General features: G+C 36.5%; 1 protein-coding gene across 1 annotated transcript; it reads left to right on the plus strand.

Annotated features, from left to right (window-relative positions):
• The first annotated feature begins 9,126 nt into the window (after positions 1-9,126).
• LOC129747229 (uncharacterized) lies at positions 9,127-10,447 on the plus strand. Its single transcript, XM_055741325.1, has 3 exons — positions 9,127-9,558; positions 9,620-10,009; positions 10,095-10,447. The coding sequence occupies exons 1-3, from the start codon at positions 9,168-9,170 to the stop codon at positions 10,172-10,174; spliced, it is 861 nt and encodes a 286-aa protein (XP_055597300.1). The 5' UTR covers positions 9,127-9,167; the 3' UTR covers positions 10,175-10,447.
• The last annotated feature ends 1,043 nt before the right edge of the window (positions 10,448-11,490 follow it).

An 11,490-nucleotide genomic window follows, 5' to 3' on the forward strand; every position in this document is an offset into this window, starting at 1 on the left:
TTTCAAGGTAGTTTCTGCATCTGGTACTTTTGTTCGAAGCTTCCTTCCCATCGCAATTTCCGCTGGCGACACATCAAGATTTGCAGCAGGAGTATTATTGTACACCAACAATGTGTAATAGAAATCTACCCCAGCGTCTTCGCATTTTCTCATCATCGTTTTGATCGTTTAAACACACCTTTCGCTAAACCCATTCGATTGAGGGTGGTTTGGGCTGCTATTAACGATTTCCGTATTCCATTTCTTGCAAAACTCTCTTACAGCTGCGGAGTTGAAGGGAACATTATCACAGACAATTTTACGGGATATTCCAAAAATAGCGAAGGCTCGTCTAAATGTTTCACAAACCTCTTTCGCTGATTTGCCTTTAGTTTCGGTGACATGAATCCATTTCGAAAAGTAATCTGCCAGTAATAGAAAATTTTTTCCTCCAAATTCGAAAAAATCACAGCCAACACGTTCAAAGCATCTTTCCGGAATAGGATGAGGAATATGAGGTTCCTTCATATTTCACTTTTGAAACCTTTGACATACCGAGCATCTCGTGATTTTATCTTCAATATCCTGATGAAGTCCGGGGCAGAAAAATATGCGTGCTGCTCGTTTTGTCGTCTTGACTATTCCGCCATGGTTTTCATGAAGCAGGTCCAACATCTCAGATTGTAGAGCTTTAGGTACAAAAATACTATCTTCGAAGAATAACAAACCGTTGTCTTCATAAAGGTTATCTTTCAGCTTCCAATAATAACGGAACTCCTCAGGCAACTTAGATTTATCCTTAGGCCATCCCTCCCGGTAAAGTTGCACCAAATACGTAAGCTGCCGTGTTACGCCGAAGTGACGTATAAACCATTTTCGTTTTAAGCGAATAAAAGCGATTTTCTCTTTTTCCTCTTTATTCGTTAATCTGAGACTTTTCATAAAATGTGATCTGTAGAATTTATGCATAGATAGATGACAAATGCAGCCTTTTGAAACACAACTCTTTATTTTGCGTAAAATTCGTATAATTACTTCAAATGGATATGCGTCAATTCGGCGTATAAACGTTTGTTTGGATTAGACGATTCTCCGTCGGAGTGACGTTTATCCTTAGTCTTTTCGTGCAGTTGGAACAAATTGCGTTGGCCAGTGCGTTGGATCTTCTTAAATTGTATTCGAGTGAGGAAGAAAATTTTAGTGATGCTGTCGGAGAAACTTCTCAAGGTATGTGATTCTTTGTAGGGGAGAGTGGGGTAACGTGGGCCATGGGGAAACGTGGGCCACTTTTAATATCTCAGATGTGTGTTGATATAAAAATCTCAATCCAACTGTCATTGTTGTTGCTTTGCGTAAACATATTTTTCTGTTTGTTGTTGACCAAAATACGTACCATATGCTTCTTTTATTCATCAAGTTATAAAAAGTTTAGAAAAATTACTAACATATATAAAAAAGCTCCCGGCAATTGCATCGCTGGGGAACCTGAAGTTCATAGCAAAAATATGCTCATAAGCTTATAATCTTAGTTTTGTCATGATCTTGCACGTGGAAAAGGTATTTTTGTTGAAACATCAATAAGTCACAATAAGCCACAATCGTGGGCCACACATCTTAAATCACCTATATTTTTATGTTTTTATACACATTCAGTACTTAAAATATGTTTTCCTTATCTGTAAAGTTTTCTTATGCTAAATGAAGAGCTTTTAAAAATATTTTTTCCATCCTATATAAGCAATTTTCCCGAACCAGGTTTTTAAATTTATTCGATCATACACAACTCTCTTTATTATTTAATCATCTGAAATTGCTTTAAAACAACGAAATGAATTATGAAGTTACAGTTATGGGTCAACTTATTAAGTTTACATGTTATTTGGTCAATTTGGAATTGGTGGCCCACGATCCCTACCATTTTTCAAAATTGGAAAAAAATTGCCTTTTTTAAAAAACTTAAAATTTGGGAAAAATAACATAAAATTTTAAAAAATTGCCTAATAATACCTTGAAAATTTAGAAAACCATACCATTTTTTATTTTCATTTTATGTTTTATAGCAAAGAAGTTATGAAACAAAGAAAAAAAGTGGCCCATGATTCCCCACTCTCCCATACATAAAAAACTATTTCCGTTTGTTCTTTTGTGAGTTTTTTTTTTATTTGACCTCGATTGCCCTCTCAGCCGTAGTTTTAGCGTTAAGATAAAGCCTAGAGAACTGAAATTCGGTATAAGTGGGTGCTTATTATTACCAGGAATAAAGAGAAATGGCAGATTTCTAGATGACTCATAATGTTTAACATTGGATTTAGATGAAAATTGACATACAGTTGCGTTCAAAAAAGAATGAATTTGCGCGAAGCGGCGTACCCACTTTCAACTTTGACAAGCTGCCATTTCTCTCTCGGTTGATATTTTTTCATGAAATTATCACACAATTTAGTTCAACTATCTAATTAACGCTTTACGAAATTTGAAGTCTTTACAAAGACTGAAAACAAAGATACAGCTATTCCCGTAAAAAAAGGGAAATTCGGAATTGCTTCATTAAATATGCTGTATCTTTGACAATTTTCATTGGAAAATCTTGAAATTTGGTCCAAAGATGTAAAAATGTTTGATCTAGTACCAGGCCAAGTTTCGTTAAAATCAATGAACGTGATCAAAAATGGTGCCGGGTAGAAAATGAGGTTCATTGGACCAAATTTCAAGATGTTTCAATGAAAATTGTCAAAGATACAGCACATTTAGGGAAGCAATTTCAAATTTCCCTTTTTAACGGGAATAGCTGTATCTTTGTTATCAGTCATTGTAAAGACTTCAAATTTCGTAGAGCGTTAGTTGGATAGTTGAACTAGATCGTGTGAATAGAGGTTGAAAGAAAAAAAAAAACGATTTTAAAGAAACTTTGTCCACTAATGCCAGATAATAAGAAAGATTTTTGGGAAAAGCTCGAAGAAAAAAAGTTTCTGGAAGAATTCTAATTTATAACTATTGTTTTTTATGATTTTCTTACTAAATAAATATTTGAGTTTTTTAAACATTATCTCATTTTTGAAACCAGAATTCTTCTCGTTAATAAAATTCGAGTGCACAGCTTAAAAAAAAACAATATTGTTTCTTGACAAACAAACTTACCACAAACAAATTTCTTTGTAACAAAAACAACGCAAAATTAATGAAGAATTAGATTTGTTCTTCAAATGTTAAATAATTTCTCATTTTTTTTTTTTGATTAATGTAGATGTCGACGTTTGCATTCAAATTTTATTTATAAAAAGGCTCGACAACTTCTTTGTTTGAGAACCCTTTATTCTGAGGAAAGGGGGAGGGGGGGGGTAGCTTTTTTATTTTATTCTAAACCGATTGTCATGTTAAAATATGATTTTTTTACAAATCTGAGGAATGTCGCCTGTAAATTATACGGGTTATTGAAATTGTTCTGTATCACTTTTAAAAACGCATGGATATACGTCACTTCGGCGTATAAATCGCACTTTTGGCGATTCGTTTTTATCGATTTTCTGAAAAACTGTTTGATATTTTCTAGATTTGTTGAAAGCATTTGATAGCTCATCGGAAAACGCACACAATAGCGTCAAAAAGTCAAAATCGAAAAAAATGGATATACGTCACTTCGTCATATCACGGCAGTAAGAGTGTGATCGTTTTGTGTAGCTTGCTGGAATTCTGCAAGTTTGCGTTCAGAGACGTTAATGGTGTGAACAACGTAGTCTAAACTCGATGCATGTTCTTCAGATATGAGGTATGCTCTGGAAAGAAAGTCAGCCATATGCATAAATTTACCTGGAACATATTCAAGATGTAAATTGTACCTGGATAGTTTCATCTTAATTCTCTGCAGCCTGGAAGCATGAATCTTCGAGATAGGTTTTTGCATTAAAGCCACCAGAGGTTTATGGTCTGTTTGTATCCTCACTGCTCGCCCGTAGATTTAATGATGGAACTTTTCGCATGCAAAAAGAATCGCCAAAAACTCCTTTTCTACCTGAGCATGATTTTGCTCACTCGATGATAGGCTCCTAGAGCAGTATGCTACCGGCTTCCCTTCCTGAATCAAACACGCACCAAGGCCAAATTTAGATGCATCGGCCTGGACGATTATGGGTTTCTGATGATCAAAGACACTCAAAACTGAAGATTGAGTAATCATTTCCTTCAGACGATTGACAGCTGCAGTGTGCACACACAGGCATCCACTTGAAAAGAACATCCTTTTGTAATAATTCTCTCAGCGGTTGAGTCACCTCTGACATCTTCGGCAAAAACTTTTGGAGGTAATTAACAGTTCCCAAAAATCTTTGCAAAGCTTTTAAAGTTTGAGGCTGTTCAATGACTGTTATCGCTTTAATCCGGTCCGGATCAGGCTCCATTCCTTGGCTTGAAAACATATGACCCAGATATCGAACTTTTTCCATCCTCAACTGAATCTTTTTTGGATTAAAACGTGCGTTAACTTGTGCTGCTCTTGTTAGTACTGCGTTGAGTCTTCGGTCATGCTCTTCCTTGGTGCGACCCACTATCAAAATGTCATCGATGTAGATGACTACACCATTGATGTCTCCAAAATATAGCTCGTTCCATTTTTGAAAAAGCTCCGCCGCAACGTTCAAGCCAAAGGGAAGTCGCAAAAATTTGTAAATACCGAATGGTGTACTGAATGCACACAAGTCACTCGATTGCTGATCTAGCTCAATATGGTAAGATCCCTCTTTCAAATCTAAAACCGTATAAAACTGCATACCACATAGTGAAGATGCCAAGCGATCTAATGTTGGTATCTCATAAAAATCTCTCCTAAGGGCAGCGTTGAGTTCCATGGGATCAAGGCACACACGAATTGTTCCATTCGGTTTCTCGACAATCGTGATATGATTTACCCAATCTCCTGGCTCATCGACTTTGCAGATTATACCACCTTGCTCCATCTCCTGCAGTTTTGTTTTTAGTTTCTCCCTCAGTGCTTGTGCAATACGACGCGGCGGGTGCTGAACGGGAACAGCATTCGGCTTGATTGACAAGTGGCATTTCTTGTCGTATTTTCCAACTCCTTCAAAAACCCGGTGATTGCTTAGAATCAGATCTTGGATAGTGTCACATTGAATGTTGGCTATCTTGGGTGAACATCGCTGTATTAATCCTAGTCGAAGACATGCTGTGAGTCCCAATATAGGCTGTTGACTTACATCTGTAACCCAGAGTTCATCTTTTAATCTAATGTCACGGTAAGAAAAGTTCAAATCTACAATCGCTATTGGTTTGTACGCACTACCCCCATATGCTCTAAAAGTTAACAATGGTTTTAATCTGATCTTTAAATGCATTCTCTTATAGATATCTAATGGAATAAAATTCACATCAGAGCCACTATCAAGTTTAAAATTGATGAGTTTTCCTTCTACCCTAATTAGTTCATATCATCTTTCTCTATTAATACTTACCAAATGTATAGAAGGGAGCTCTCGCACTATAGAGCTCACGATGACATCATCGTATTCATCCTGCGACGGCTGAAGTTCATTAAGACGCTCTGCTCTCACTTCCATGTTGCGCGCACCACCACGTAGACAGGCCCTCTCGAAATGGTTCAGTTTGTTGCATTTACGGCACCGTTGACCAAAAGCTTGACACCGACCTCTAACATGTGAAGTTGCGCAGTATCGGCACTGGATCATACCTTGGTCATCATTGAAGACACGATTCGCTCGTTGTGGTCCTTTCCTGTTTACAGCATCAACTGCAGCACTGCTAGTCGCCCGATTGTTCATTACCTTCATTTGTTTACGTTTGATCTCATCGACTCTAGCAGCATCAACAACATCGCTTAAGGTGAGATCCTTGGTGCAGTCTTTTGTTATCAGCTTCTCACGAGGAGAAGTGCTCTGACACCCGAAGACGATACGATCTCTCACCACCTTATCAGCTTCTAGTGAGTTGCACTCCTTGACCAATGTGCGTAGATCAGTGAGAAAGTGCTCGAATGGTTCAACCTCTCCTTGAGACCTCTCGAAAAATCTTCACCGAGAGTATATTTCATTGCTCCTGGGATTACAGTAAAGCTCAAATTTCTCCAATACCTTTGCTAATTTGGCTTTGTCGGATTCAGGTTCGAAGACGAAGGTGTTATAGACATTTAATGCGTCATCACCGATGTGGTTAAGTAAGGTAGCGATCTTAACTTTGTCACATTTTTCATCATAGCCGATCACTATCATCAAAAAATCCAGTTGTTGTTTAAACGTTTCCAGTGGTCAGCTACGTTTCCAGATAAGTCCAAGGCATCAGGTCGCTTGAAACTGTCCATCCTGATTGAAACTGCAGGCACGAGTGGTGGCCCCAGCAGAGATAACAATGTTCCACGATCTCGTCCAAATTTCCGTAACGTTCCAATTCGCGCTTTTTGCTGAGCGATAAAATTTTCTACTTCGCCTTTTTTTTGTAACTTATAGCGCTGCTTCAACAGGACTCGGAGATCAACCTTTTTCCGGTCGTCTGATGATGATTTTTTTCATCACTGGGTAACGACTGCGCCATGTTAAATATTGGAGTTTTGGACCAAGAACAATGACGTGCTATCGTATTGGCTTCACGATAAGAGCCAGTTTTTTGGCTAAGGAATACATTCAAATCAAAGCATAAGCGTTACAATTAGATGAATGGATAACGTACAGTGAATGCCTAATATCTCTAGTAATCAGAATTTCAAAATCTCTGGATCAAGCTCCGTAAAAAAAGAATTATTGATAAACTGCAGTTTCAAAACGGTGAAATTTGGAATCTATCTTATAACGGCGATAAAATTTATTCTTTTTAAAATCAAAGGATTTTTGATTAGCGTCTCATAAAAGATTATGATTTGTAAATATTTACTGCTTTGTCGAAGGTTTGAAGGTATGAACGTTACATTACCATTTTACTGATTGCTTAACCCATATGCGGACTTCAGAGCTAAATGGTTAAATGTGCAAAAATGGTCAATTTTTAGTTTATAATGCGTAACCTTTTTTAATTTTTTAAATTATGTCTGGTGAAATTTTCAGATTTATTAAAAACTTTCTTCATACGATCGAACGAAAGTTTCAACTTTCTGACAAATGTATGAAAAACGAGAAAAAAAAGAAAACTTTGAAGAGCGTTATCTCGTAAACAGCTTTGATCCACGTATTAATTAATTATATTTTAAATTAAATTATATTTCGAGGGTCCCCCGTCCATTTTGAAATTTTAGTGAAATTTACTAGTTTTGATAACTGATTAGAGCAAAACTTTTGATTTTTTTTCTCTTCGGGGGCCAATTGAGCCAGGGGGCCTGGGCAATTCCCCCCCCCCCATTGTTCCCTCCTCAATCCGGCGTTGACAATATGGCAAAATTTACCTATGATTAATGTTGTAAAATTCAGCATAATTTTTTTTATATTTATCACATTTCACCTCTCACACAAGTTCATCTAGTTATACGAAAATGTTGCCAGAAGAACTGTAACAAGGCTTAACCATAATTCTCTCTTGAGTGTCAATATGATACTATTGGAAGTTTGGCTGCTTGTAATTTTATTCGGGTGCATCGAAATAAAAAAAAATCTCCAGGAACCCTCAATGAATTCTTGAAATTTTTAATTTTGTATCTCGCACCCTGTATCGCACCCTGGAAGCCACTCCCTAATCAGACCTTGAGAGTCAATTTGATTTTTACAAAATTTATAGTTTTTAAAACCTTGAAATGTAACTCAAATATGTTACTCAGACAATATTCACCTACAAAAATTCAGTTTTCCGTCATTCAAAGTATAACAAAAAAAATCCGAAACAACATGCTTTGGAAAAAAGATTGATGAACAGCTACGAAATGCCCTAAAAAATTTCACTTAGTGTCAAAAAAAGGCTGAAGATAGAATCTAATCGTCGCACACAAATGTTATTTTAAATTTTAAGATCATAACCACAAAAAATGTAAAAAAGTGGTGTAAAAACTGTACTTTTCAATCAATTAACCGTCAACATTGTTTGAGTCACACCAGATACATTTTGGAAAGAGGATTAAAAAGTTGACGTAATTTTTCACATTTTACATTTTTAAATCCTCAAATTTCAAAACATAAAATTTTTGACGAATTTTCAAAGGTATCAGTTTATCGAATTTTTTTGTCAATATGCAAGTTGTCAGATTTGGTTGCACTAATATTCAACTTTGCCATGAATTTTGAGCAATAAATTTATATTCACCAGGAAGCGCTGCGACACTTTACAAAAATATGATAAATATTTTACTAAAAGTAAATCCAGAAAATTTACACGGACGCTTCTGTTTTTATCTGCTTTCGCTCATTTGTTGGTATCGAAATTAGACAAAATTAGTTAGTTCAGCGTGTTTGGCGCAGATAGCAAAAAGTGTAGGCAACATTCAACGCCAAAATACTCAACTGGTTCGAAAAACCTTACAATTTGGTCGGTTTTTGTTACCCAGTCCCACTCAATTGTGAAACAAACAAGCAAACTACCGCTTTTGCGCTTACTTATGAATATTTAGAAAATATTTCACATTTTTATTTTTCATATTTTTGGTAAGTATCGCAGCTTTTATGTAATAACACCACTAGAATCAGTATAAAATTGGCTTCCTGGTGAATATAAATTTATTGAATTATGAGGTTTCCCAAACTTTCAATGTTGTAAAAATCGGTTGTTAACAAGAGAGAAATATTGGTTTTAGTCAGGGATTTCAAATTGACTCTCCAGGGACTGTAACGGATACAAATTTCTGGGATGGATCAGGGTTGAATAACTGATGCATTGCGCCTGCACGGTTTGGGTGCCGGAAATTTGACTGTTTTTATTAAAATATCAAACTCTGTATGCTAGCTGGTACAAATTTTAACATAAAATTGCATCTAAGTATTTTAAAAAATCTGTATCAAATTATTTAAAATAAATCTGTATTCTCCTTAATATGCTCTTACAGCTCGGCTTTCTGCTTCTATGCGGAAATAAAGATTATAGGCTTATAGACATTTCAATAAACATTCAAACTGTTTCTTGATCATCACTTCATAAAGCAAACATTGAAAACAGGTCTGATAATAATGTACATAGGTAGACCAAGAGAAAGATGAGTTCCGCATCTGGTTCTGAAAAACAATCAGTTTAGCATTCGTCTTCGGTCTGAGATCATGCTTTCGAGGTTGTTCTTGTTGGTGGCGCTAGGCGTTCCGGTGGCTTTGGCTGCTGGAATTTGCCAAACCGTGTTCAAAGACCCGAACTCAGAAGAACGGCCCTTCTTCCGGGTATTTGAAGGGCAAGGCGTAGAAATTTATTACCCCAAACGAAACGCACAGCAGGAGATGTTTGGAATAAAGATTTACAAAAATCAAGATCTGCGCAAGAAAGATTTGCACTGTGATCTTTGCGTGAACACAACACTCGTCGAGGATGGATGCTTCAAGATTAAAAGCACTCTGCTGAGCGTGGAGATAAGAGATGTGCTAAAATACGTTACACTTAGCAAGTTTTCGGGAAATCCCGACGTGAAGGTTGCCGCTTCTAAGAAGGTCGAATTTAACGGTAGGAAATCCGAAACAACATTCGCTGTAGACTAATTGATTGTATTTCCCCATCTACACAGATTATGTCATTCCGTCTAGATGCGATTGCCGTAGCGTACCGATTGGCGGTTGCAAAAAAGCGTCGCAAAAAATAACTGAATATAGACCGCTGTTCAAGTTCCACGAATCTTCCGGATTTGCGGCGTATATTCCGAAAGCATCGTCCACGGCTTCGTTAGGCCTGCAGGGGCTTAAAAATAGCAATTTCGTTCGTGGCGGAGGACAGCAAAAACTTGATTTGAATGTTGATTCGTTGGTCGAACGGGATGGTTGTTTCGTTTACGATTCTACTACGGCATCCAGTGCTGGACCGAAATTTGCCTTGGGGGATCATTTAAATTTTGTTGTGACCGGAAAGAAAATCGGGGGCGAAAAAATTCGTACCGATCCCAGGAAGGTGTTTCTCACCGGTGAGTCATAAATCTGTAACGGAACGAAAAAAAGAACGTTCTCCGGTTCAAACTCTAGAATAAAATCCAATAACAATTATTTTAGACTACTTCATCCCATCATCGTGTACTTGCCAGCCAGAGTCATCGAATGTGGTCAAGCCACAGAAAGTTTCCCGGAATTGAGCGTACATTCCCTATAGTGGCAGCCAGTACTTTTCGAAGTTTAAATTTCCCGACCAGTCAATCGCAGTGTCAGATTAGTATCAACTCAAAAATGTGCGAAACTTGACGTTGAAATTTTGCGGTCATGCAACAGAGAGAATATTTCCCTCATCGCATCGGTCAGCCAAGGGCAGATAAGAGGATTAATTTTCAAAACTTCACTGTACCAGCTACCATTTTTTTCTGCTCTTTTGAAGGTAACTGAAGCTGTCATAATAAAGATATCCTGGAAAATTGGTTTAAAATTTTATTTCACTTTTAGAAAAAGGTGTGGTAAAATTTGAATTACACTGAAAACTCAGATTACAATTTCAATTAACAAAACATCGTGGAAGTCGAGTGGTTGGTGTAAGGAAAGGGCCTTGTTTAATTAAGTCGAATCAAAAGCTGTAATGTAGCGGTCGTGAACTTTTTTAATCATTAGGGGAGAGTGGGGATACTTGATCCCCTTTTCTTATTTTCACCATATCTTTTTGGAAAAATTAAGCAATTCGTCGTCTTTGACATTTTCTGACAGCTTGTAACTTCAAGTTTCAATGCTCCAAAAATTAGAACGATACTGGAACTCGTTGATGAACTAGAAGCATTTTCGTGGGAGTAAAAAAATTGCGATTTTTCTGAAGTTAGGGGAGACTTGATCCCCTATTGAAGGAGACTTGATCTTTTATTCAGGAAGCCCTAAGCCTTGTATAAAAATCAAACAAAACCCCAAGATAGAATGTTAATTGACTATTTTGGTCATGTTTGTTCTCATTTCACAATTTATAGCAGACATAAACAGAAAATTCTATAACTTTGTCTCAACGCTAATAACATTGCATACTTGAAGGCGCTTTTATATATTGAAGAGAAAATTAATTATTTTTGCTCTTTTCTTCAGACAATTGTTTGATAAATATTAGTTTTTAGATAAATATTGGTAATTTCGTAATCAGCAATCATAACGATCAATTCAGAGAAAGAATATGCCGTTTGGAAGGGGGATCAATTGTACCCAACTCTAGGGGATCAATTGTACCCATAATCAACATTTTAGAAAACTTTTTCTGAAAAAAGTTGAGAGTTTTTCATTGCTTTGAAAATATGACTTTATGAAGTTCATTTTATGCTCGAACGATTGATACATTGGAACAAATATTTTATTCATAATTTTCCCATGGAAGGAACATTTTAAAGTGATGAAAAAAGATCTTCAAGTTACATTTTGTGAAATTTTTCAAACAAAGCTAAATTACTAAAACAATTATTTTGTTAAAAATTTTCAAACTACAAGCATT

The sequence above is a fragment of the Uranotaenia lowii genome, chromosome 2 (genome assembly GCF_029784155.1).
Source record: "Uranotaenia lowii strain MFRU-FL chromosome 2, ASM2978415v1, whole genome shotgun sequence".
Classification (NCBI taxonomy): Eukaryota; Metazoa; Arthropoda; class Insecta; order Diptera; family Culicidae; genus Uranotaenia; species Uranotaenia lowii.